This window comes from Megascapheus bottae, chromosome 33 (assembly GCF_031878675.1).
Source record: "Megascapheus bottae isolate mThoBot1 chromosome 33, mThoBot2.hap1, whole genome shotgun sequence".
Taxonomy (NCBI): Eukaryota; Metazoa; Chordata; class Mammalia; order Rodentia; family Geomyidae; genus Megascapheus; species Megascapheus bottae.
The window spans coordinates 9,939,776-9,966,781 of NC_143541.1; the positions used below are offsets into that span (position 1 = coordinate 9,939,776).

Genomic DNA, 27,006 nt, shown 5'->3' on the forward strand with positions numbered 1-27,006 from the left:
CACTGCCCAGCTGGGACAGACGGTCCAGCGCAGGCCATCGCAGCACCCGGAAGCACAGGCGTTCCCGGCTCTACCCACAGCCAGGTGTGCCTCTCCGCTCCATCTCTCCTCCAACAGTCCGCCAGCCCAAAGCTTCTGTCCAGTGTCTGCAGTTCAGCCCTTCTGACCGGCCGGGTTATTGCACGTGCTTTGGCCTGATGCTCCTTTTCCAATAGGAAAAAGGCCTCTGTGCTTTGGTGGGGTGTGCCTTGCCTTTTACCCTCCCTCCTCTGAGCCCACACCCAGGTTCTCCAACTTCTAGCCCGCTAGCATCTGGGGAACGAGGCTCACCTGGGCAGGCATTTCAGAAGCGCCCAGTGACTGCCTCTTGCCTTGTCCTGGGACTTGAACTCAGGGCCTGGTCACTGTCCCAGAGCTTTTGTGTTCAAAGCTAGCCTTCTACCACTCAAGCCACAGCTCGTTGGAGACTTTCCTGCCTAGACTGACTTTGAACGGAAACCCTCAGATCCCAGCCTCTCGAGTAGCCAGGGTTATAGACGTGAGCAGCTGTTTCCAGTTGACTCCTGACGTGAAAGGAGTAGCAACTACAGAGATGGGAATAAGCCAGCTGCCAGGGGTTATTTCGTCCATTCATGCACCAAATCTGTTGGGCACTTAGAGGCTAAGACTGGCAGTGACCCAGGTCTGGGCAATTCACAGGATGGGGCTGGTCTTCCTGGAGGAGACGGGGCTCGCTCCCTGGGGCAGATGGTGATGGAGTCTTCACTTTCACCCAGCCAGGACTGCCATCCCAGGGGCATTGTGCAGTATGTCTCTGCAGGCCTGGGAGCGGGAAGAGGAAGGTCCTGGAAGCCTGCAGCCCGTCTCCTCTCTGGCGAGGTTTTACCAGTCTTTGAGTGACTGCGACATGGGGGAATCCCTCAGGGCTAAGGCCCTGGCCCAGGAGTCAGATTCTGACGACCACCTCAGCATGGATTTCTCACTCGAGACTGGCAGCACCGTTGACTCAGATGTGCCCCAGCTGGTGCCCTGCAAATTTGTCATTTCCCTTGCTCTCCCAGCCAATGCAGGTAGGTACATAGGCAGAATTCCAGAATCCTCCCCAGAAAGACTATACTGCCTCCTGGTGGGAGTCTTGGTGCTCATATGCCGGTGTCTTTCCTCACTGATATCATATACTTGCTTCTTTCTTTTTCTTTTAAAACTGTTGCCACTACTAAGATTTGATCCCCAAGCCTTGTACTTTTTTTTTGGTGGGGGAGAGGGTTATGGGGCTTGAACACGACCTGGGCACTGTCCCTGAGCTTTCAGCTCAAGGCTAGAGCCCTACCCTTGAGCCAAGCCCCACTTCCCATTTTCTAGAGGTTCATTGGAGATAAGAGTCTCAGGTCCTTTTGTGCCCAGGCTGGTTTTGAACCTTAATCCTCAGATCTCAGCCTCCAGAGCAGCTAGGATGACAGGCGTGAGCCACCCCACCCAGCTTGTACTTTATTTTTTAGTTGTTGTATTTTTGTTTTGCTAGTCTGGGGCTTGAACTCAGTTCCTGGGCACTGTCCTTGGACACGTTTTGCTCCAGGCTTGCACTCTGCCACTTGAGCCACAGCACCACTTCCAGCTTTTTCTATGTATGGGTACTGAAGAACCAGACTCAGGGCTTTGTGTATGTGAGGCGAGCACTCCACCACTAGGCTAGACTCCCAGCCCAAGCCTTGTGCTTTCTGGGCAGGAACTATACCACTTGAATCATGCCCTCTTCCTTTTTTTGCTTTATTTTTCAAGTAGGGTTTCATTTTTCCCTAAGTTTGGGCTCAGACCAGGTTTTCCATATAACTGGGTTACAGATGTATGCTAACACACCTGGCTTATTGTTGAGGTAGGGCTTTTTGTTGAGGCTATCTTTGAACTATGATTCTGATCTCTACCTCAAGTAATTGGGTTAATACTATACCTGTCCGTTTAGATTTTCTTTTCTTATTTTGGTACTTCTACAAAAGGCATTTAAAGAATTTATCTTCAAAACCTAGTGAAGCCATGCACAGTGCATGCCTGGAGTCTTAGCTACTCAGTGGGCTGAGATCTGAGGATCAAGATTCAAAGCCAGCCTGGGCACTAAAGTGAGTGAGACAACCGGAAGTTGGGCTGTGGCTCAGGGGTAAGGCAGTAGCATTGAACTAAAGGGCTCAGGGATAGCACCTAGGTGCAGAGTTCGAGTCCCAGGACCCGCCAAAGCTAAAGAGCTCAGGGACAGCACCCAGGTGCAGAGTTCGAGTCCCAGGACCCGCCAAAGCTAAAGAGCTGTGAGACAGCACCCAGGTGCAGAGTTCAAGTCCCAGGACCCTCCAAAGCTAAAGAGCTGTGGGACAGCACCCAGGTGCAGAGTTCGAGTCCCAGGACCCACCAAAGCTAAAGAGCTCAGGGACAGCACCTAGGAGCAGAGTTCGAGTCCCAGGACCCACCAAAAAACAAAATAAACAAACAAAAAAACCTTGTGGAATCTTTGACATGCTTTTATCTGGAAATAAAACTCTAGGTTCTGTTATTTCCCTTGAATACCTACATATTTGTAGTAAATAGATAAATGTTCGTATAAGTTATTTAAGAGAAAGTAGGCCCCATATGATCTATTCTACCAAATATTTTTTTAATTGACAACTCAAAATCTTAGGGGATAAGAACACATAATCGTTTCTGTTTATTATATTATTTATTTATTGTTGTTTTGCTAATAAGGCAAGGCTGGCTTCAAACTCTTGATCCTCTTGCTTTAGCCTCACAACTACTAAGATTACCACTGTGGCCCACATTGCATGGTTCTATTGTTTTATTTTATATGTCTCTCATTTATAGTACTCCCTTGTTTTGTGGAGCTGAGCCTCAGAAATGCTAGGCAAATATTGTACCACTGAACTATATCCCATCCCTATTCTGCTTCTTATTGGTGGCTATTTAAGTTGCTTCCAGTATTATCTTATTTCTACTCTACAATAGGCACCCCTATGTTGTATTTTTGTGCATATATGCATGTGGGTATTTCTGTATCTTGAATTCCAAGAAGTAGAATAGCTAAGTTGTAAGTATACATTTTAAAAATGTTTGGTAAATACTGTCAAATTGTCCTCTAAAAGGATTCTAATAATTTTTTTCCTATCAAAATAAATTGAGGCCGGGAGTTTGGCTCGTGGTAGCATGCTTGCCTAGCATGCACAAAGACCCAGGTTCGATTCCTCGGTACCACATATATAGAAAAAGCCAGAAATGGTGCTGAGGCTCAAGTGGTAGAGGGCTAGCCTTGAGCAAAAAGTGTCCTGGGCACAGTGGCTCAGGCCTATAATCCTAGCTACTCAGCTGAGATCTTAGGATGGAGGTTCAAAGCCAACCCAGGCACTAAAGTCCCCAAGACTCTTTTTTTTTTTTTTTTTTTTTTTTTGCCAGTCTTGGGCTTGGGCTCAGGGTCTGAGCACTGTCCTTGGACTTTCTCAAGGTTAGAGCTCTACCACTTGAGCCTCAGCACCACTTCTGGCTTTTTGCTATGTATGTGGTACCGAGGAATCGAACCCAGGTCTTCATGCATGCTAGGCAAGCACTCTACCACTAGGCCAAACTCCCGGCTGAGTCTCCGAGACTCTTATCTCCACTTAATTACTAAAAACACGGGTCAAGGGGTAGGGCGGTAGTCTTGAGTTGAAGAGTTCAGGGACAGCACCCAAGCCCAAAGTTCAAGCCCTATGACCCACAAAAAATAATAATAATAAAGTGTCCAAGGACAGTGCCCAGGCCCTGAGTTCAAGCCCCAGGACTGGCAAAACAAAAACAAAAACAAAACAAACCAACAAAAAACTGTGGAAAATGTAGAAAAAATTGCACTCTCCCCAGTGCCTCCTGAGGGCCTTAACACCTCCTCTGAGAGCGGGGCCCAGGGACCTTGCTTCCTTCAATTAGGCCCTGCCATGAAATGGCTCCAGCCTTCCAAAGGCACTTCAGGTTGGGGACTGAGCCTCCAACTTGGGGACATTTCCAAACCATAGTGCTCTTTCTTGCCTCCAGGAATCTGAGGAAATAGGTCTGCTTTCCTATACAAGGTTACAGTGAGACTCATTAAATCTGTATTTTTTAGGTCAAAAAGGGAAATACACAAATTTTACTGATAAAAACAAGAAACAGCCTAAACTGGACACTCGTACTTCAAAGGCTCGCCGTTTCTATCACATTGAATATGTCCTCCTGCCGGACGACGGAGAGCCGAAAAAAGTTGATCTGCTGGTCTTTCCAGGAGTCGCCAAAGTGTTCCTGGAATCAGTAGTAAAGGTGGGTGGTGCGTGTCTGGGTCATGGGGTTGCTGTGTGTGTGTTCAGAAGCACCGGCTGAAGTGCAGGGCCTGGGGCCTCTCCAGGCTTTCTGAGAGAGAATGATCCAGCAGTACTGATTCCTTATGGTGTTAAAAAGTTTTTATCTCCCTCCCTCCCCACCTCTCTTTTATTTACCAGTCCTGGGCTTGAGCTCAGGCCTGAGCACTGTCCTTAGTCTTTCTCAAGGCTAGAGCTCTACCACTTGAGCCACGGCACCACTTCTGGCTTTTTCTGTGTGTGTGGCACTGAGGAATTGAACCCGGGTCTTCCTGCATGCTAGACAAGCACTCTACCACCTGGCCAAATTCCCTGTGCATAAGGTGTTAAAAAGTTTTCTTGTTTCCTAGTGATTAATTAGAGATAAGAATCTCACCAACTTTAGAGCCTGGGCTGGCTTTGAACCCTTATCCTTATTTAGATCTCAGCCTTCTGAGTAGGCTAGGATTGCAGGCTGGAGCCACCGTGCCTGGTTTAGATGTCTTTTTTTTTTTAAAGCAATTTTTTTCTTTTCTTTTCTCCCCTGTCTCCCCTCCCCCTCTCTCTTTCTCTCTTTTGCCAGTCCTGGGTTTGAACTCAGGGTCTGAGCCCTGTCCGTGGGCTTTCTTAAAGGCTAGAGCTCTAGCACTTGAGCCACAGCACCACTTCTGGCTTTTTCTATGTATGTGGTACTGAGAAATCAAACCCAGGTCCTCATGCATGCTAGGAAAGCACTCTACCACTAGGCCCACACCTGGCCCCTTTTCTTTTCTTATTTTATTTTATTTTGTGCAGTCCTGAAGCTTGTACCCAGGGCCTGGGCTTCCCCAAGACTAGTGTTCTACCACTTGAGCCACAGAATCACTTCTGGCTTTTTGTGGGTATGTGGTAGCAAGGAATTGAACCGAGGGCTTCCTGTGTGCTAGGGGAGCACTCTATGGCTAGGCCAACCGTCTTGGCTCCCCCCACTTTTTTGTTGTCAGTCATGGGGCTTGAACTGTGGGCCTGGGCACTGTCACTGAGCCCTTCACCTCAGAGACCGGGCTCTACCACTTTGAGCCATAGCACCCCTTTCGGTTTTCTGGTGGTTAATTGGAGGTGACGCTCATCGACTTCTGTGCCTGTGCTGACTTTGATCTGCAGTTCTCAGATCTCAGCCTCCTGAGTGGCTAGGTTACAGGCGTGAGCCCCTGCGCTTGGATTGGAGAATTCTCTGTGTGTGTGTGTCTGTCTGTCTGTCCTTTTCCGCGTGTCTAACTGCTGCTTATTGTTCTTTACAGTGACTTGGGTCTAGGTCATTGCTTTTAAATAATCACAGAGGACACTATCTACAGGTGTTCTCTTTATTTTTGTTTTTGTTTTTCCTGAGAAACCCAGAGCTAGGGGAGAGGTAATCACAGAATCTGGCCGTAGCGGCGGTGAGCTGCCCCTCGCTGGTGGGTAGGCTGTCTCACTCTGTGCATGTTCCTCCTCCATCTTCCCATAGTCTCTGAATGGTGTTTTACACAGACGGTGAAGCCATGGCGAGAAGGTAACAAAATCTGGGTGTCGTGGAGCCAAACGTTCAATGTCAACATGACAAAGGAATTATTAAAGAAAATTAATTTCCACAAGATCACTTTGAGGCTCTGGGACACCAAAGACAAGGTCCCCAAGAAAGTCAGGTACTACCACGTGAAGACTGGTGCTTACTCTCTCGAGGACACGGGATCTTTTGGTAAGTCCGTCACGGTGGTTTCGTGTAAATGCTTATGGTGTCTTGTAACTTCTCACTACGGAAATCTGAAGTGCTCGACAGTTTAAATAGCATCGTTGATGGGTTTAATGAAGAATTCTACAGCTGAGTTCACCTGACTAATCAAAATGCAGGCACACAAAAAATATTCCAGGAGCTCATCGTAAGCTTGTGTAACCACAGTGTATATTGCAGCGTAAAGGAATCTCATGTTTAGACTTAGCTCACTTATGTATGCAAATATTCCATATGAAAAAAAAACCCAGTGCTCGCTTTGGTAGCATATATCCTGAAATTGGAATGATGCAGAGAAGATTAGCATGGCCCCTGCACAAGGGTGACACACAAATTCATGAAGCATTCCATTTTTTTTTTTTTTTTTGGTGGGTCATGAAGCTTGAACTCAGCCTGGGAGCTGTCCCTGAAATCTTCAGCAAGGCTACTGCCCTACCCTGGAGTCAAGCCCCACTTCCAGTTTTCTAGAGGTTAATTGGAGATAAGTCTTCAGGTCCTTTTGTGCCCAGGCTGGCTTTGAACCTTGATCCTCAGATCACACCCTCCTGAGTAGCTAGAATTACAGGGGTGAGCCATTGTTCTCAGTTGTGTTCCATACTTTTAATAAACGGATTTCCCCAGTTTTTTTTTTTTAAGAAAACAAAACAAAAAAAAACCCCAAACATTTTAGGCGAGAGATCATTCAACTGTGGTGTTGGAATAGTGCCAGTCTTCTTTCCCATCGATCCCCTGCTTTGCCCAGTCTACACCTTGCTTCTTGTCCTGGTGGCATGCCATCCCCAGGCCCTGCTTAGGGAGCAGGAAGTTTCCCCTGGCATGGCATGGTGGCCAGCGTCTCTGTTTCTCTACTTCCTTTCAAGATATTTTGTCCCAGGGCAGCCCAACATGGACGGCCACTAATATTCTCTCTTTATATTATGTCCACTGGGGGAAAACACGAAGGAATATCAATAAACAAAAGAGAGAAGATGGGTTGATATACAGCTCAATGTTAGAGTGCTCTAAGGTATTTTAGAGATGCTTTCTTGTAGGGGCTTTTGTGCAGATAACAGGATGTTGAGTATTCTGGGCCTTTACTCACTGGACTTGGCTCAGCATTCTAGCACCATAATAAAAACAATTTCTGGGCCATAGGGTAGTAGCCTTGAGCTGAAGAGCTCAGGGACAGTGCCCAGCCAAGTTCAAAAAAAAATTCTGGGCTAAGAGCATAGCCTAGTGGTGGAATGCTTTTCTAGCATTCACAAAGCCCTAGGTTCAAGTCTTCAGTATCACATACTCAGAAAAAGCTGGAAGTGGTGCTGTGGCTCAAGTGGCAGAGCAGAAGCTTTGAGAAAAAAGTGTCCAAGGACAGTGCCCAGGCCCTGAGTTCAAGCCCCAGGATTGGAAAAAAAAAAAAAAGACCAAAGACATTCTTACCAGGCAGGTGGCTCATGCCTATAATCCTAGCTACTCAGTAGGCTGAGATCTGAGACCTGAGAATCTCTGTTCAAAGCCAGCCTGGGCATTAAAGGCGGAGAGACTCATCTCCAATTAAACACTAGAAACCTAGAAGTGGGGCTGTGGATCAAGGCTAGGGCCGTATCCTTGAGCTGAAGAGCTCAGAGACAGCGCCCAGGCCCTGAGTCCAAGCCCCAGGATCAACAAAAAAAAAAGAAGAAGAAAAAGAAAAAGAAAAAAGAAAAAATATACTGCTGAAATTGCCCTCAGCTGTGAAGCAAGTTTTCTTCCTTTCTTTTTTTTATTAAAGAATTTATTAACATTGATTTTTACATCATATTGAACAAATTTTCTTAACTGGATCAAAGGAATACTTATGTCCTAGAAGCATGTTCTCCCTCTACCTGGCACACTCCTTTGCCCTGTGGTGCACTCACGTTGACACTCCATTGTGAGTGCCAGAGCAGAGATACCAGGAAAGTTTTCTGGCTGAGGTCCCGTGGAAGCCAGGTCTGGAAGGCTGCATGGAGCCAGGAGCCAAAGGAAGGGCGAGCCGGGCCCTGCAGGGAGAGCTTGTTTCCGGGACCTCACGGCACCTCTCCTCAAGGCCTGACCCTAGCCTGACATCACTGACTCTTCCTTCTGTGTGTCTTGACCACCAAAAGACTCCTACAGACCTGGAATTTGGCCTACTCGGAGAGTGGTAGAATACTTGCCTAACGTGCACAAAACCCTGGGTTTCATTCCTTAGTACCTTGTATACAGAAAAAAGCCAGACGTGGTGCTGTGGCTCAAGTGGCAAAGCACTTGCCTTGAGAAAGCTCAAGGACAGTGTCCAGGCTCTGAGTTCGAGCCCCCAGGACTGGCAAAAAAAAAAAAAAAAGGACTCATACATATTCTCTTCATAAGAATAGTTCTTAAGAACTAAAGAGAACAGCAAGCAGAAAGAATTCAAGTCATCCGATGTCAGTCTAGCGACCTAATACCAGCTTTCCTGTGGGTTTAGCCCACCTGTTGTCTTTAGTCCAGTCTTTTGACACCTGCAGAGTTATATCACAGGCTCTCTTGCTTCTTGAGGATGCAGAAACACCTCGAGAGGCCTGCTTCATGTGATAGGGAGTGGGGATTTGTTCGACAGATCATGCCTGGGCCCAGTGGTCTTGATGGAATATCCTTTTCAGAGGTAACATTTCACTTTGCTACCATCTGCCTCGCCTCTTGTGTTTTGTTTGTTTGTTTGTTTTGCCAGTCCTGGGGCTTGAATTCAGGGCCCGAGCGCTGTCCTTGGTCTTTCTCAAGGCCAGAGCTCTACCACTTGAGCCACCACAGCACCACTTCCGGCTTTTTTCTATATATGTGGTATGGAGGAATTGAACCTGGGACTTCATGCATGCTAGGCAAGCACCTACCACTAGGCGGCCAAACTCCCAGCCCCTTGTTTTGTTTGTTTGTTTGTTTGTTTTGTTCTGTGTGTGTGTGTTTGTGTGTGTGTGTGTGTGGATCATGGGGCTTGAGTGAGGCCTGGCCTGGGTGCTGTCCCTGAGCTCTTCAGCTCAAGGCTACCACCCTACCCTGAGCTAAGCCCCATTTCCTGTTTTCTAGGGGTTAATTGGAGATAAGAGTCTCAGGTCCTTTTGTGCCCCGGCTGGTTTTGAACCTTGAACCTCAGATCTCAGTCTCTTGAGTAGCTAGGATTACAGGTGTGAGCCACCACGACGTCCCAGCCCCTTGTTTTGTTGGTTTTTTTCTGCCAGTCCTGGGGCTTGAACTCGGGGCCTGGGCACTGTCCTTGAACACATTTGCTTAGTCCTCGGCCACTTGAGCCACAGTGCCATTTCCAGCCTTTTCTGAATGTTATGGTACTGAGGAATTGAAATCAGGGCTTCGTGCGTGCTAGGCAAGCCCTCTACCACCAGGCCACACGCCTGAGTCCCAGCCCCTTGGTTTTTCAGGGCTGGGTGGAGAGGATGTTCTTGAAACCCTCAAATCTGAGTTTGCCCTTCCTGTGCTCTCACTGTGACCCTTCTTCCTACCTGCCTGATGTCTGTGCATGGCTGGTGCTCTTTGGTGTTCTCGGTGCTGCAGCTTCTCTTTACACAACGCTGGCTCCGTCTGCACTGCGGGGCGGCTGGGGGGATGTGGTGTTTCTTCCTGTCTCTCTCTGCCACCATATCCTGACCTCCCTGTTTTACCACTGTGACACTGGCACTTGATTCTTCTCAGACTTCAGTTTCCCAGTGCCTTAGAGGACCAAGTCTGTCCTGAGTCTGACTCTAAAGCTTCTTATGGTTTTCTCCTCAAGGCTCTGATCCTGTCGCTGCTCCCACATCTCTGAACCCTTAGTCCACCTCCTGGTTCCTGAAGTTACAGGGCTCTGTGTTCTGGCTGCAAGACATCTTCTTGAGGACCTGGTCTCCATCTTTCTCTACAGATTTTATCTCCCTTCAAAACTGAATGAAATTTCACTTCTTTCCTGATCCCTACCCCATGCTGCTTTTCCTCCTTCCTTCCTTCCCTCCTTCCTTCCTTCCCTCCTTCCTTTCTTTCTTTCTTTCTTTCTTTCTTTCTTTCTTTCTTTCTTTCTTTCTTTCTTTCTTTTCTTCCTTTCTTTCCAGTTGTGGGACTTGAACTCTGCGCCTGGGTGTTGTCCCTGAGCTCTTCAGCTCAAGGCTACCACCCTACCCCTTGAGCCACAGTGCCACTTCCAGTTTCTAGAGGTTAATTGGAGATAAGAGTCTCATGGACTTTAGTGCCTAGGCTGGCTTTGAGCCTCGATCCTCAGATCTCGGCCTCCTGAGTAGCTAGGATGACCGTGCTGCTTTCTTGTGGCCGAGCTGTCTTCATTCATGCTTTCCCTCCCCTCTGGATCGCTGCAAAGAGCCTGCACTGTGGTATTGCTGATGAAAGGGGAGGTGAGTGGGGACAGGAGTTCTGGTACAAGCTTGGATTTGCCCCTCACTGGGGATAAACCCCGGTGTGGATCCGCTCTACCACAGGAAACTCAAGTGCCAGATCCATCCATCGCCTGCAGAACGGGGATGTATTGCTGTGTTCTTCCCAGTGAGGTGATGACTCCTGAAAAACTGTCACTTAAGTGCTCAATGTCCTCATTGGCAGACACCGCTGCCAGCTGGTCAAGCATGTGGCTGCTCTTTTGAGGGTCCTGGTTGGGGGCAGTGTCATTCACGGCCCCTGGAGGACAGCCACCCCCGTGACGGCCCCACACCCAGGGGTTGTCAGCACCTCCAGTCCACTAAGTCAGTGGACCTTTTTCCTGCATTCTAGAGGAAGTAAGAAAGTTGGTTTTAAATCAGAAAAAAATGTCTGAAACGGATACTGAGAAAGTCAACACTGTCGGAGAGAAGGGCGATAAGGAGTGTCTGCCAGGAACGAAAGAAAAGGCAGAAAAACAGTCTCAGCAAGGTAAGCAGACACAGCCCCGGACAAGCTGAGTACAGAATGCATGCACCGCTTGCTTTTGGTTGTTGATGCCTGTATTTTCATATGGTTTATGACTTACAAATAACCTTTTATGATAGTAGGATTTAGATAGGTGTTTTTAAAGACCCAATGAGAACAGAAAGGTAAAAAAAAGACAGGGAAAAGAATTATTGTCACCAATTACAGTTAGCTTTACATTTTAGTTACCGTATTATAGCAAATTTCTTTGATTTCATTCTTGAGCTTTGTTTAAAAAACGCATTCAGTATTTCTGTATTCTGAGATTATTAGTGTGTCATCACAACTATTTTCCTCTCTATTTAAGAATATCCTATGGCACTACATTTGTGGTGGTAGTCTTTCATCTGCTGGGATTGCAATATTATTTATTTATTTGTTTATTTATTATTTCACTGTTCTTTTTGCCAATCCTGGGGTTTGAACTCAGGGCTTGAGCACTGTCCTTGGACTTTCTCAAGGCCTAATGCACTACCACTTGAGCCAAAGCGCCACTTCAGGCTTTTTCTATGTATGTGGTACCAAGGAATCAAACCCAGGTCTTTGCGCATGCTAGGCAAGCACTCTACCACTAGGCCAAATCCTGGCCCTGGGATTGCAATTTACCTACCCATTTCATACAGTTGGGAACTCAGAAATATTGGAAATGTTTTTTGGTATTCTCTAATATAAAAGTGCTAAAGTGGACAATTCCCTAACTAATAAATTTCTTATTTCTCTCTGTGGGCATAATGCATACAGTCATGCAAGACTACTCTTGCTTCTATTTGTACAACCAGAATTAGCCTGGTCTGTATATATTCATCTACTTAGTTATTATTAACAGTCCTTCAAAAATTATTGTTACTGTCACTTAAGTGAAAGGCTTTCTGCTTTGCAGAGAGACATTACAGGAAATGTATAGAGACCTCCTTTCTTAGAGAACTAGCATAGGACAAGAAATGTGGTGACATCTGCTAATATTACCAGGTTCTCACCAAACAGACCCTGAACTTTCTTCTAAGAACAGTGAAGAATATGAAAAGTCACTCAAAATGGATGATCTTTCTCCATTTAGGTAAGGATGGACCCTGTCATTTGGCAGAGGGGAACTCTTGTTTTGAGCCTACTTTGAGTCATATACTTATTATTATTAATATTTAAATTATAGCTAAGTCTAATCCTAGCAAATGAAAGGACTAGGGAGAGAAAGGGAAAGTGCTTGGGTTTGCATGCATGTGTCAACCATTGTACCTACTTTATTTATTAGTATATACAGGGTTACAGTTACCTAAGTAAGCAAGTGAGTACAATTCTTGTTGAACATTGTTACTTCCTCTCTCTCATTTTCTCCTACTTTCCCTCCTGAATTGTACTTTTTTTTTTTTTGCCAGTCCTGGGCTTGAACTCAAGGCCTGAGCACTGTCCTTGGACTTTTCTCAAGGCTAGAACTCTACCACTTGAGCCACTTCCAGCTTTTTTCTATCTATGTGGTACTGAGGAATCGAACCCAGGCCTTTGTGCATTCTAGGCAAGCACTCTTACCACTAGGCCGAACTTCTGGCCCCTGTACTTTTTTTTTTGTTTGTGGCATTTTATCTCATTTGATAATGACTATTTACAAATAATGAAGGACTGTACTTCACCTTTCCATAGCAAATTATGACACTCACATACCTTGTAATTCCTTTTCACACAATAGGCACACACATACCATATCACACATCAATTTAAAATGATCAACACAACAGAAATGCTTAACAGTAGATGTATTTCCCATAAAAGAGGTCCTGTGCATCAGACGGCCTGTCCCAATAAATGGCAAACATTCGAATTTCATTTTAGCAGTCTAATGTTGACATTTAATGTTTAATACAGTTCTCATATATTTTCATAAGTCATCAGTAGGTAACAAAGGACAAAGACTTTTTTTTCTTATGGTTGTGGGGTTTGAACTCACGGCCTGAACTCTTTTACTCTTTTGTTCCAGGCTAGCACCCTACCACTTTCTTTTTTTTTTGGCCAGTCCTTGGGATTGAACTCGGGGCCTGAGCTCTGTCCTTTCTCAAGGCTAGAGCTCTACCACTTGAGCCACAGCACCATTTCTGGCTTTTCTATGTATGTGGTACTGAGGAATCAAACATGCGTCCTTTTTAGCTAAAATTTTCTTTACTGAAAATTAATTTTAGAAGTAAACGTAACCACTGGAAAGTCAGAATTATGATGACCCGGCAATTGCTTCCAATGGAATAGAATTTAGAATTAGACTTCCCCATTATATTTAGTCTCTGCAGGTAAGGCTCACCACAGTGTACAGACAGGAGTCGGCAAGGTTGAACACGGGAGAATTTAAACAAGCAGTCACTGAATGTATGAAACACAACATTGTCTTCACAGTATTTGTAAATATGTCATACAATACTATTTCCTGTTCTGTCGTACAATAAAATATGGCATAGTACATCAAGCATAATGCCAATCTGATTCTTACAAAGCCAATCATTCAAACAAGTCAGTAAAATAAACAGTTGTGACTCCCTTTTAGGCATACAGATTGTAAAACAAGTTGATTTTCCTTTGGTTTTGCATAGCAACAGAAAAGTAAGAATCAGGCGGGGGTGGAGTGCTGGTGGCTCAGGCCTGTAATCCTGGCTACTCAGAAGGTTGTGGTCTGAGGACAGCGGTTCCAAGCACAAAGTCTGAGAGACTCTTATCTCCAATTTACCATTAGAAAATGGAAATGGGGCTTGACTCAAGGGGTAGGGTGGTAGCCTTGAGCTGAAGAGCTCAGGGGCAGTGCCCAGGCCCAGAGTTCAAGCCCCATGACCCACAAAAAAAGAGAAAGAAAGAAAGAAAGAAAACTAGAAGCGCCACTGTGGCTCAAAGCAGTAGAACACAATCCTTGCACTGCAAAGAGCTCAGGGACAGCACCCAGCCCAGAATTCAAGCCCTGTGCTGGGGCTGGAAATGTGGCTTAGTGGTCAAAATGCTCTTCTAGCATGCTTGCAATCTTGGGTTTGGTGCCTCAATACCATATAAACAGAAAATGCCAGAAGTAGCTCAAGCGTTGTAGCTCAAATGGCAGAGCACTAGCCTTGAGCAAAAAATAAAACTCAAGGACAGTGCCCAGGCCCTGAGTTCAAGCCCCAGGATAGGAAAAAAAAAGCAGAAATTAAAATGGTTAAATATGCAAGAAAATGCTATTCACAATAACATGGCTACATAGGATACATTCTTTTCTTTCTGTTTGTTGATTTTAAGTTAAAAAGCACTTGTTTTCTACAAGTTCACAAAGCAATATAATAAGAAACAACAATCAAGGGAAATGTAATGTAGGTATTAACTGACATTAACAAACTAATGCCCAATTGCTTCAATCCACTGCAGAGTATTTCCAAACCCAAAGAATGGTAACTGCTACCACTCCATTTATTTATGTACTTTTCTTTTCTTCGTTGTTTTTCTTTTTCTTTTCTTTCTTTTTTTGGCCAGTCCTGGAGTTTGAACTCAGGGCCTGGGCACTGTCACTGAGCTTCATTGGCTACCACTTGAGCCACCGGGCCACTCCTGGCCTTTTCTGTGTGTGTGGTACGGGGAATCGTACTCAGGGCTTCATGCATGCTAGGCAGGCCCTCCAGCACTAGGCCACCTTCCCAGCCCTCCCCCTCGCTTGTTTCCTGACATGCAGGAAGGAGATCTTGCCTGCCTCCCCTGAATTCAGCTCTTTACAGAAAGAACGAGCTGTTCCAGAAGAACACACACAAAGCTCACTCAACCAAAAGAGAAACACAGTCTTACGTAAAACTATGAATTTTCTATCATTTCTGTGTGTGTGTGTGTGTGGTGTGTGTGTGTGGTATGAGCAGTGTGTGGTGTGTGTGTGTGTGTATGTGTAGTGTGTATGGGGTGTGTGCTGTGTGTGGTGTGTGTGTGTGTGTGTGTGTGTGGTATCAGCAGGGTGTGGTGTGTGTGTTCTCCTCTCACCTCACTCACCCCTGCCTGTTACAGCGTCCTAGCTCTGTGGTTCCCAGGTTTTTCAGGGCTGAACTCTGTATCGGTTGCATTTTAGGGCTCAGCTGCCCTGTAATGGTGGCCTCTGGCCAGGTGAGTTTCCATTACAGTTCTTCATGGGTAAAAACAACAGCTACCAGGCTCATGCCTCTGCCCTCTTCTGCCACCTAACAGCCGGGCCCCCCAAGCTTCTGGCATCCAAGCCGAGTGTCCCTTCCTGCCACGCTCTCAGTGGCGTCCTGCTAGACACTCCTCTCCTCAGCCACCTCTGTGGCTGACTTACCCTGGAACCCTGGGCACGCTGTCCTGCACCACTGAGCTGAGATCCCGTCATGCTGCAGACTCTCCCGGGTGCTCAGAAGAGCCCCACTCAATGTGGTGGCCTCCTTTTGCTCTCTGAGGCACAGGGACACACAGAATGCCTTTGCTCCCCAAGGACGGCACTTATGTCGGGGTAGCTTCTGACTCACAGATGCCTGCACTGGAATCAGAGCTGGCAGCTTGGGTAGGGCTCGAGCGCACAGTCTTCTGGCAAGACCCTGTGATTTGACCTTCTGTTTCAGTCTTCTGCGTCTCCTCTCACAATCAGGGAGCCAGATACTAGCTCAGTTCTCCTTGCAGTATTTTGCCGCTCTGGGATAGTTTCTTTGTAGTTTTCTGCAGCCCTTCACCTCCCTTGTGGTTTCTAGCTCCCTTCTTTTCTTTCTGTCTTTAGAATCTAGTTTTCCTTTTTAGCACGATTGTTCTCATTCACAGACTCAAGATGAAAGATACTTTACATCCATTCTTGCTATACCATTTCATAACCTTGGGTTTTTTTTTAAGCTAATAGTTTATATAGATATATAGATATACAGATATTGATATATATTGTGTTTACATAGTCTACAACTTAAATCTTAGGTCCCTCTCTCCCCTCCCCACCAGTCTTGGGCTTGGACTTAGGGCCTGAGCACTGTCCTTGGGCTTTCTCAAGGCTAGAGCTCCTCCATTTGAACCACAGCACCACTTCCGGCTTTTTTCTATGTATGCGGTTCCGTGGAATCAAACCCAAGTTTTCATACATGCTAGGCAAGCACTCTACCACTAGACCATGTTCTTGACCCATAACCTTAGTTTTTAAAAACTGGTTTCCATTGAATGTATAGATTAATTTGGGCAAAACTGACATTTATTCTGTTGTCAATTTTCTCCATCCATGATAATGACAAGTTCTTACACTTAAATTAGACCTTCCTTTAGTTAATATAGTTAATTTTTTTCCCTATAGATGTCATGGATAATTCCGGTAAGTGAATTTCTAGATCGCTTATATTTTTTGCTACATTAAAAACAAACGAACACGTTAGGCTGGGAGTGTGGCTTAGTGGAAATGTGCTCGCCTCGCATGTGCAAAGCCCTGGGTTATATTCCTTGGAACCATATACACAGAAAAAGCCAGAAGTGGCACTGTGGCTCAAGTGGCAGAGCATTAGCCTTGAGCAAAAAGTGTCCAAGGACAGTGCCCACGCCCTGAGTTCAAGCCCCGAGTTCAAGCCCCAGCACTGGCAAAAACAAAACAAAACAAAGCAAAACAAAACAAAACTTATTTTTTGTGTGCTGGTTTGAATCTCAGTGGAGCTGGTGCTGTCTGCAGACAATTTGGCCAGTATTTCCGTGCAGTTCCCGGCCTCGTCTCGCTTGTCAGGGTCTCAGGTGGTTCATGTGTGCATTTCATTTGAGAAGCACTGGGTAGGCAGGACTGTGGTCACGTTGAAAGTATCTATTGTAATTTTGTGATTTTTTTTGTCCCTTGATTTTTCTGTCTGTATTTTCTAGACGAAGCACTTCAAGAACAACAATGTCTATGGCGGGAACAGCCATGTTGGATACCAAGGAATTAATTGAGGGAACATCGTTAAGTAGCATAACAAACATATCAGAAAAGCATAAGCTTCAAAGTAAGTTCTTCTGAGTTACGTGTGTGTGTCTACCCTGTGAGTGGCGCTTGAACTCAGGGCCTCGTGTCTTACTCAGCTATTCTGCCCAAGGCTGGCGCGCTTCCACTTGAGCTCCACCTCTGGTTCCCAGGATGGGGTTTTGAATTTTCTTGTTTCCCACCCCCGTTTCTTCTTCCTCTTTTTATTCTTCTATCAAGTTCTTAGTACGTGGCTCCTTATAATATACATTTGGACAATCATAAAATTCGGGATACTCCAGTAAGATTTCTTTGGCATCTCTCTAAAATGGTAGATACTATAATACACACACTCCTCCACTCCACCCACCTACCCGTCCTGGGCTTCAGCTCAGGGCCGGGCTTGCTCAAGGCTAGAGCTCTACCACTTGAGCCTTGAAAAGTCAATGACAGTGCTCAGGCCCTGAGCTCAAGCCCAGGACTGGCAAAAAAAAAAAAAAAAAAAAGAAGAGTCTCGGGGACTTTTGTACTGGGCTGCCTTTGAACTGTGATTCTCAGATCTCAGCCTCTGGAGTAGCTAGGATGACAGGTGTGTCACCAGCACCCGGCTTCACCCACTTACGCTTTTTCCTCTTACCCACTCCACCCACCAAATATTGCTGGATGTCTGATCCGTAATGTCATGCCTATGGGCACATGAAAACCTCTGATATCTAGCGGAAAGTTTCAGGTGATGGCTGGTTCTCAGCCTAGATTCCCCTAACTGGTTTCTCGGTAGTGACTGGTCTCTAATAGGAGGTGTGGAAACTTGTGGAGCTGAGTGTGTGCCAAGCACCCTGTGAGATGGGTCTTTACTCAGGGAACTGGCTGTGGGTTGGCTCTCTGCTGGACTCCTGCTTTAAGGTCTGTGAAGACAAGTCGACAGTTTCACCTGTGACAACTCTCAACAAATTTGAGTCTCTTCTTTCCAGATTAAACAGCACCTCGGTTCAGGTGTTGAATTTTGCTACACTTTCCAAGTTTCTTTTTCCCTTTTTGTTTGTTTGTTTGTTTGTTGTGGTTGATTGGGGGGTGTGAACTTAGAAGCAAGAGTAGTCTTGCATGACTGTATGCATTATGCCCACAGAGAGAAATAAGAAATTTATTAATTAGGGAATTGTCCACTTTAGCACTTTTATATTAGAGAATACCAAAAAACATTTCCAGTATTTCTGAGTTCTCAACTATATGAAATGGGTAGGTAAATTGCAATCCCAGGGCCAGGATTTGGCCTAGTGGTAGAGTGCTTGCCTGGCATGCGCAAAGACCTGGGTTTGATTCCTTGGTACCACATACTCAGAAAAAAGCCGGAAGTGGTGCTGAGGCTCAAGTGGTAGAGCTCTAGCCTTGAGAAAGTCCATGGACAGTGCTCAGGCCCTGAGCTCAAGCCCAGGACTGGGGAAAAAAAAAAAGAAGAAGAAGAAAACTAAAACATAGATCTTCCCTGCAACCCCAGCCACACATCACTCCTGGGGCTCTACCCAGAGCATCGTGACCCAGGGAACCAGAGACGCTTGTACACGTGTGTTCACTGCTGCTCTATTTTCAATAGCAAGTTGTGGAAACAGCCCAGATGCCCTACGGTGAATGAGTGAATCTAAAAACTACGGTGCCCGTACACAATGGAAATTTACGCAGCCGTTAGAAAGAACAGTGCCCTGTCATTTTCTGGGAAATGGAGGGATCTAGAACAAATCATGTTATGTGAGGTAAGCCGAGATCGGAGAGACAAACAGCATGTGTTTTCTCTTCTACGTGGAAGCTCAATCTAAGCTACGCTGGGACATGATGAATTCTACAGGACTCTAGGCACTCACACACAGTGAGCCAAAGGAGACACCCCTAGAGAAGGGACACGCGGTCCAACGCTGATTGAAATGAACTCCAGGACATGGAAAATGCTAGTTTTCTTTTTCATTCTTGTCTTGTGTCTTCAGTTCCCTGTGTTTGGGAGGGAAAGGGGGGGATGGAAATGAGAGGGACAAAGGGTGAACAATGCAGCAACGGTACTGTCTGGACAGGTCTTCTCGAGCTTCCGCTTCACTTTCATTACATGGTGTCAGTTACGTAGACCTCTTCTAGACGCAGGCCTGTGACTTGTCAGGTGACATAGGGTCTCTTGCTCGGCATACATTATTCAAATGTCCCTTCCTGGTTTGTGCGTGGCTAATATCTGAGAAGTCCTCCTTGTTCCGATGGCAGAACAGTCTCAGAAGTTTGTCTGTGATTTGCTATTTCCTTCCTTTAGTCTGGAATTCATTTCAAAAGGTGGAATCAGCTTCACTGGAGAGTCCCCATGGCTTACTGGTGAATCAGTGCTTGCCCATCAGCTTGAAATGCCACCCTGGTATTTGTTCAGTTCTCCTCTGAGTCCTTAAGACTTTCTACTTCCATTGGCTGGCATGCCGTTGATCCAATGGCTCATGCCACTATCTTTCCTTCTTGAGCTAAGCTTGGTGCCGTACTGAGCGTCTCTGTATCCTCACACATTTGATCTTCTTGACATGGTGGAAAGTGAGTGCTGCTGCTCCCCCCGCATTTGACATTAGGTAGCTGAGGGTTAGAATGAGTAAGTTCTCACCTGCTCTGCATTGGTAGACAGGATCAAAGCCTGAGCTGCCAGTCCTGTGGCTGAGCTGCCCTGGCAGAGGGCCTGGAGTCTGCTAAGTGGTGTCAGTGGCGAGCCTGGCCCTGCCTGCCCAGTCTCGGTCGGTCTCTGTGATGGGGACAGTCTCGAACGGTCCCCGCAGGTGTAGCTGGCCATTGCTCTGCGTGTGTCATGGGGAGAAGTAGAAGACCAAAGAGCAGCCCCTGCCTTCTAGGCTTCTGTAGACTTCCCAGTTCAGCCTTCGGTAGTCTGTAAAACTTCACGGACTGTGGCCTGATAAACCTCTGCTAAAACTTTTCTTTCTTTTCCTTTGAAAGAAAAAGATTCAGAGTGGAAGAAGAAAAGCCTGCAGAGAGGGAAGAAATGTCGTGCAGACGATGACCTAGATGTTAAGTTGGCAGACGCCTGGGAGCAGAGCGCCTTCTCTCTCCAGCTGTCCGTGATGCCGCTCCTTGCTGGTAGCTAACGCATTCCCCGCAGTTGTACCTGTCTTGTCCCACAAGACTAGACATCCTCACCAGGGATGCCCGTGGTCGCCAAACCCATGCTGTGTTCCACCTTCCTCCATCCTCACGGTCCCTTCGGGCATGTGGGGAATTTATCTCCAGAGGACCGAGGAGGAAACAGAGGTCCCAAGAGGTTAAGTACATTGCCCAAGATCACACAGCTATGTAAGTGCCAAGCAAGGATTTGAGCTCAGGTCTGTGTGATTCTAAAACCCAGAGAAATTTACTTGAGAATGTAAGTTCTATGATTATATTTGCTAAATAAGATTCTTTTGGTGAAGACTTTATTTATTACAAGGTTTCCCAGAAGTCTATAGTAGAAGGCATGAGGAAAGGGAAACAGGGTTTTATTTTGTTTTGTTAGGGGCCTGTCACTTTACATATGTGAGATTATTTCTTCTCATGAGAAACTCCCATTCTCTCAGTGACCCTGTAGGGGTAGTGTGAGCAGAGCTTTTTATTGTCATACACGAGAGGTTAATAACTTCCCAAGTCTATTCAGGTCAGTGGAAGAAAAGGATTGCATTCTTTGTGTGTGTGGGGGGGGAGTTGTGGTGCTTGAACTCTGGGCCTGAGCCACAGTGCCTCTTCTTTTTCTTGGTGGTTAATTGGAGATGAGTCACAGGAATTTTGCTGCCAGGGTTGGTTTTGAACCATGATCCTCAGATCTCAGCCTCCTGAGTAGCTAGGATTCTAGGTGGGATCACAGAAGAGAGAATACATGTAAAAGTCCTTTGCACGGAGAGCTGAGTGACGGCGGTAGGGAGTAATACCCGCCCCTCCTGGACATGGGATGGCCAGTGCGAGGCACCAGGCCTTCAGCAAGGAGACTGGAAACATTCTCATGCACAGACACCAGCTGATGGCCCTCATCTGGGAATGACTTGATTAAAACTGGTGGCTCACACGTGTAATCCTAGCTGAGATCAGAGGATCTCGGTTCAAAGCCAGCCCAGGCACTAAAAACTGTGAGACTCTTACCTCCAATTAACCACTAGAAAATCAGAAGTGGTGCTGTGGCTCAAGAATAGGGTTGAGCTGAACAGCTCAGGGACAGTGTCCAGGCCCAGAGTCGAAGCTGTAAGACCGACAAAACAACAACAACAACAAAAACCCCTACACTTTAAATTGCATTGATTGTTGATTAATTTACATTCTAATCACCCTACTGTAGTGGCAGAGTCCAGGATGGAAGTCTTAAGTCACTTGGAGCGCACATCTTCTGAGACTGCCTATGGCTGTCCAGAGCCAAGGGCTAACACTGTATTTCTTCCCAGGATGGCATACTGTCGTAAGTCGTGGCAGTGAGAAGTCTGCCAACATTTTAGATTGCTTTTTGAGTTTAAATACAGAAGTTCCCATCATGACAGAGGAGCAAAAGCAGGACCTAAACCCCCTGACCATAAAGATCAAGTGTGCCTCCTGCCTTCCGTCTCAGCCTGTGCCCATGCAGGATCTGGAGGTAAGACATCCACACTGTGTCCCTAGCCCTCCCCAAGGCTCCGTGCAAAAGTGTTACTTATGAACATTTTGACACTGAGGGTTCCAAAGGCAGACATGAAAGACATGAAACTTGACAGGTTCTCACTTTTTAACTCATCCGGGCGCAGTGGCTCACGCTTGTAATCCCAGCTACTCAGCAGGCTGAAATCTGAAGATGGAGGTTCAAAGCCAGCCCAGGCAGGGCACAAAAGGACCTGCAACTCTTGTCTGCCATTAACCTCAGAAAATGAGAAGTGGGGCTTGGCTCAAGGGTAGGACGGTAGCCTTGAGCTGAAGAACTCAGGGACAGCACCCAAGCCCAAAGTTCAAGCCCCATGACCCACCAAAAAAAAAAAAATGGTGGCTCCTCTGTTAAAACAACAGCCATCTAGGCGCTTACTGGTGACCCCAAGAGGTTCGGTGCTGCAGGTTATTGCCTTGTTCCTGTCCTGGCTGGTTTTGTGTCTTGGACTCTATGTTCCTCTTTTCCTTGTTTGCTCTTTGTTTTTTATTTTTATTTTGTTTTTGCCAGTCCTGGGTCTTGAACTCAGGGCCTTCGCATGGTTCTCGGGCTTTCTCAAGGCTGGAGCTCTACCACTTGAGCCACAGCACCACTTCTGGCTTTTTTCTATGTTATGTGGTACTGAGGAATTGAACCCTGGTCTTTGTGTATGCTGGGCAAGCACTCTACCACTAGGCCAAACTCCTGGCCCTGCCCTTTGGTTTTGTTGGAGCACATGCTGTAGTGACTTCTTGAGGAAAAGACATATTTTCATATGTCTGAAAATATCTTTGTACCACCCTCACACTTGGTAGATATTTGGCTGATTATATAGAACTACAGGATAAAAATCATTTTCTTGAAAAATAATTTTCATGCTGGGCACCGTGGCTCACGCCTGTCATCCTAGCTACTCAGGAGGCTGAGATCTGAGGATCTCTGTTCAAAGCCACCCTGGCACTAAAGTCCCTGAGACTCTTAATCTCTGATTAACTTCTAGAAAAGCAGAAGTGGTGCTGTATCTCCAGGGGTAGTAGGACGGTAGCCTTGAGCTGAAGAACTCAGAGACAGCACCCAGGCCCAGAGTTCAAGCCACACAACCAACAACAGCAAAAAAATAAATGAATAAATAAAAATAAGGTTTTCTTTCCATTTCAAAGGCATTATTCCATTATTCTTTTATGTTCTGGAATATTCTGTATTGAACTTGTACATATGTGTGCATATATCTATATCTATCTCCCCCCCCACATCCTGGGACTAGAACTCAGGTTCTGACCATTGTCCTTGGGCATTCCTGAAGGCCAGAGCTCTACTACTTGATCCACAGCACCATTTCTGGCTTTTTCTGTGTATGTGGTACCAAGGAATCAAACCCGGGTCTTCGTGCACGTTAGGTAAGCACTCTACCACTAGGTCTTGCTCCTGGCCTTCTTTCTATCTGTCTGTCTGTCTGTCTATCTATCTATCTATCTATGTACACTTTTTTCGTTTCTTTTCTTTATTGTTTTTTTTTTTCCAATCCTGGGTCTTGAGCTCAGGGCCTGAGCACTGTCCTTGGACTTTCTCAAGTATAGAGCTCTACCACTTAAGCCACAGCACCACTTCTGGCTTTTTTCTATGTGTGTGGTACTGAGGAATTGAACCCTGGTCTTTGTGCATGCTAGGCAAGTCCTCTACCACTAGACCAAACTCTCGGCCTATCTCATGTATTTTGTTTCTCTACTCCTTTATTATTATTGTTCATGTAGTTGATATTTCATAGTGTATCATGTGGAATTCATCTGTGCTCACACGGGCTCTGTAGCTCTTTAATTTGCTGCATTCTAGTTTCCTGTTCTCATGCCTGAAGTATGCATGGGAGTGTTTTCCAGGTTTCTTCACCTTTCATTATGCCATGAATAGTCCTGCATATATTTCCATAAGTGTTTTTCAAGAGTGCCTCCATGAGCATGGCTTTCCACTGTAACCACATATTGAGTCAGCTGACTGTGGACTTGTGGACTCAGCATTTGCCCCAACCTGGAAGCATGCACACCACTCCGCCTTCTGCATCTGTTTCTTCCTGGTCTCCATACTCTCTGCAGCCCCAGACTCCTCGCAGTCTTCCTTTTTTCCTTGTATCTGCTTTCAGCTTGGAGGTTCCTGCCAACTTCCAGATGCATTTCAGAGAAATAGGGGATTAACCTTTATAGACGTCAGACATCATTGGCTTTGGGGCTGCTTGTGGTAGAACCTATGGATCCAGTATGCCGGGAAGATGCTCTGCTGCTTATTCACACACCAGTGGAATTATCTTTACAAAAAACCTGCTTATCTCCACTTTTTTTTTTTTTGTGCCAGAAACCCTGTAACAAGCAAAAAACATGACCTGTGCTTTTGGCTCTTGCAGTCTGGATGAAAAAAAAATTCTAAGTACACGTCACCAAGTCTTGTGCCAGCCACCATCTTGAGTGTGGCCTGCACTGGGCTCCCTGGTGGGCATCTTGTGGAGAAGGAAACTCAGGCTCTGGGGCTGGGTAGGCAGTGGGCTGTGCCCATGCTGAGTGCCACCTGCTGTCACCTGCTGTCTTACAGAGGCTGTGTGCACCTGTGTACTGCAGGTACCAATTCTACAAGACTCCGGTTCACAAGACAAAGGGGGAGCCACACGGCACCCACGTCTATTTCCAGGACATCAATGTCATCTTCCTTGGAGCCATCCACCCCAGCGACCTGAGGGAGTACCTGCAGGGCCCCCCCATGGTGGTGGAAGTTCATGACCGGGACCGCAAGTCACAGGAGTTTTCTCACCAGCTCAGCCCATTTGAGGAGAATCCTCTGGACGCGTACATTAACGTCCAGACTCTCATCTCTTCTAAAGAGACAGAGAACAACCCCTTTAAGTCCCAGAAGAAGACATGGGACCCCTACGGGGTTGCCCAGGTCAGCTTTGCTGACCTGCTCCTTGGCCACAAGTACCTGAACCTGGTTGTCCCCATACACAGCTGTGAGTCCAAGGACACAAGCCACAGCCGGGCCAGCAGGAGCAGGAAGGCTGTGGGGTCCCACGTTCCCACAGATGTCCTCCAGCTTAGTCCCATGCCCATGGGCAACTACCTGGAGGCTGATTCCCTGCTCAAATTGCGAGTGGATGTGGCGGTGCCCTTGAGCATTGGGGTCGCAGCCCCTGACGCAGACCTCGCGGCCACCCGGTTTGGTCGCATTGTTTTTGTGTTTGACTCCAGGAGGCTGCTCCTCCTCAAGAGCTTGCTGCAGGACATCACTGCCATCAACGCCAAGGCCCTGGAGCTGGACTCGTACCCCGCCAAGACCATCCAGCAGATCCTGTCTGCCTTCAAGATGCGAGCGAAGGTCCAGGAGCAGCTGGATATGGATCTGCTCACTGGGTTCCACCTGCTGGATGGGAAGCTCCACGTCCTTGTCCTGGAAGGCTTGGCACACCAAGGCTTGAGGGAGCTGTGGGAGAAACATCAGAGTAGGCAAGTGACTCCTGCATAGCCCAGACAGAAACTGTTCTGGTTGTAAGGAGAGCAGGACAGTCTTTCAAAGCCTAAGAGTCTCCCTCAAGAGTTTATTGAGGGCCGAGAGTTTGGCCTAGTGGTTAAAGTGCTCGCCTAGCATGCACGGAGACCCGGGTTCGATTCCTCCGTACCACATACATAGGAAAAAGCCGGAAGTGGTGCGGAGGCTCAAGTGGTAGAGCTCTAGCCTTGAGAAAGTCCAAGGACAGTGCTCAGGCCCTGAGCTCAAGCCCAGGACTGGAAAATAAAAAAGAATGGAATGGTGTCCATAAGATCTGGTGATTCAGAGAATGACTCTTGCATTCAGACTGCTGTGCCACCTTGGCCACCTTGGCCACCCAGGGCAGAACGCTTTCAGTTCAGCCCAAGAAATATAGAGGCAACTGTTTTGAACCCAGTGGGGATGCTCAGGCAGTAGGAAGCTGCTTGTCCCGGGGTCTCGGGGGTCACTGGGATGGATCCTTGAAGGGCACCCTAGAGATAAAGTATCCGGTTCTGAGCCAGAGCTACTGTTCCTCCGGAGTCTTGCATTCTCGAGTTTTAGTGGTGTAATTTTCCATGACAATGGAAATGTCCACCCTGAGTAAGCAGGGCTCCCCTCCTTAGTGGGAAGAACCCTCATTTGTTTCGAGCCACATGTGCTGGCAGCTAGGAATCCAGGAATAAATATGTCAGCTCAGGAGGGCTGTCAGCCATATTTCCATTCCTCATCTCCTCCCTCCTCACCCCCTTTTCAAACATCATTTGATAGGTTTAGCTATGTGTGTGGGTGTACATTTTTCAATATTTAACCCTTCACCACACTCTATTCCCTTTTTTTTCTTCCTATTCCCACTGATCAACCCCCTGTTTATATTCTTTTCCCATTACCATCATTACTGTCATCAACATCATTATCATTGTTGTTGTCATCTTCATTATCATCATCATCATCATCGTCATCTATTTTCCATCTAAACTCCATAAACGAGAGAGAATATGGATTTCAGGTCTTATGTAATCTCCACTTCCACTCTATATCACTGAAAATCACACAGCTATGACAAAGAGCCTCTATACTGACTACTACTGAAGTTTTTGTGTGTGTGTGTGTGGAGTCGTGGGCCTGGGCATTGTCCCTGGGCTCCTCAGCTCAAGGCCACCACCCTACCCCTTGAGTCACAGCCCCACTTCTAGTTTTCTAGTGATTAATTGGAAATAAGAGTCTCACAGACTTTAGTGCTTAGGCTGGCTTTGAACCTTGATCCTCAGATCTCAGCCTCCTGAGTAACTAGGATTACAGGTGTGAGCCACCAGGCCTGGCCCTTTTGCTTTTTTTTTTTTTTTTTTTGCCAGTCCTGGGCTTGGGCTCAGGGCCTGAGCACTGTCCTTGGATTTTTTCTCAAGGCTAGCACTCTACCACTTGAGCCTCAGCACCACTTCTGGCTTTTTGCTATGTATGTGGTACCGAGGAATCGAGCCCGGGTCTTCATGCGTGCTAGGCAAGCACTTTAACCACAAGGCCAAACTCCCGGCCCTGGTTTTTTTTTTTTTTTTTTTTTGAATAAGCAAAATAAAATGAAACTTCTTCCAGAGCAAAACAAGTAAATATTCCTAGGTCCTGCAGAGTGATGCTAATTCTCTGATTTATTACTTTCTTCTGCAGGACAGCCCCATCTGAGCATGGTGTATGCAAGGTGCTGTATAACTCAAAGCTCCTGTTTCGCCACCGTCTCTATGCAGACCTGGAGACCATCCTTTACCGTGTGCACCTGTTCAGGCCCCTGTCACTGCTCATGAGGCACCCGCCACTCTTCGTGCGCAATGCTGTGCCACGCAGAGCCTTCCTGGCATTGTCCAGGTGGGTGTGGATTAAAAAAGGCTGGCAGATATACTTCTAGTGGACCCAGGGCTCCTCCGGTGCAGGCTTTCTGTGGACGGTGCCAGGACATTCTGGAGAAGGAGGACTGTTTCATTTGTGTGCCCTTATGATTCTGCTATATGTGATGCAT

General features: G+C 46.6%; 2 protein-coding genes and 1 non-coding gene across 3 annotated transcripts in view; all 3 read left to right on the forward strand.

The window, feature by feature from the left end:
• On the forward strand, nucleotides 1–20,579 carry LOC150042960 (uncharacterized protein CFAP92-like). The gene is made up of 8 exons (XM_090323895.1): nucleotides 1–84; nucleotides 781–1,070; nucleotides 4,115–4,305; nucleotides 5,832–6,039; nucleotides 10,795–10,932; nucleotides 11,938–12,025; nucleotides 16,777–16,898; nucleotides 19,820–20,579. Exons 2-8 carry the CDS (start codon nucleotides 809–811, stop codon nucleotides 19,966–19,968), a joined length of 1,158 nt encoding a protein of 385 aa, XP_090180021.1. The 5' UTR covers nucleotides 1–84; nucleotides 781–808; the 3' UTR covers nucleotides 19,969–20,579.
• On the forward strand, nucleotides 6,323–6,429 carry LOC150042961 (U6 spliceosomal RNA). The gene has a single exon (XR_016533557.1). It is a non-coding gene; the product is annotated as a U6 spliceosomal RNA (small nuclear RNA).
• The window catches only part of LOC150042962 (uncharacterized protein FLJ43738-like), a 19,141-nt gene continuing 12,709 nt past the window's right edge, over nucleotides 20,575–27,006 (forward strand). The window contains exons 1-3 of the mRNA XM_090323893.1: nucleotides 20,575–21,470; nucleotides 24,069–24,973; nucleotides 26,661–26,855. Of these exons, the coding sequence (XP_090180019.1) occupies nucleotides 21,243–21,470; nucleotides 24,069–24,973; nucleotides 26,661–26,855 (1,328 nt within the window). The 5' untranslated portion in view covers nucleotides 20,575–21,242. The remainder of the gene's footprint in view (nucleotides 21,471–24,068; nucleotides 24,974–26,660; nucleotides 26,856–27,006) is intronic.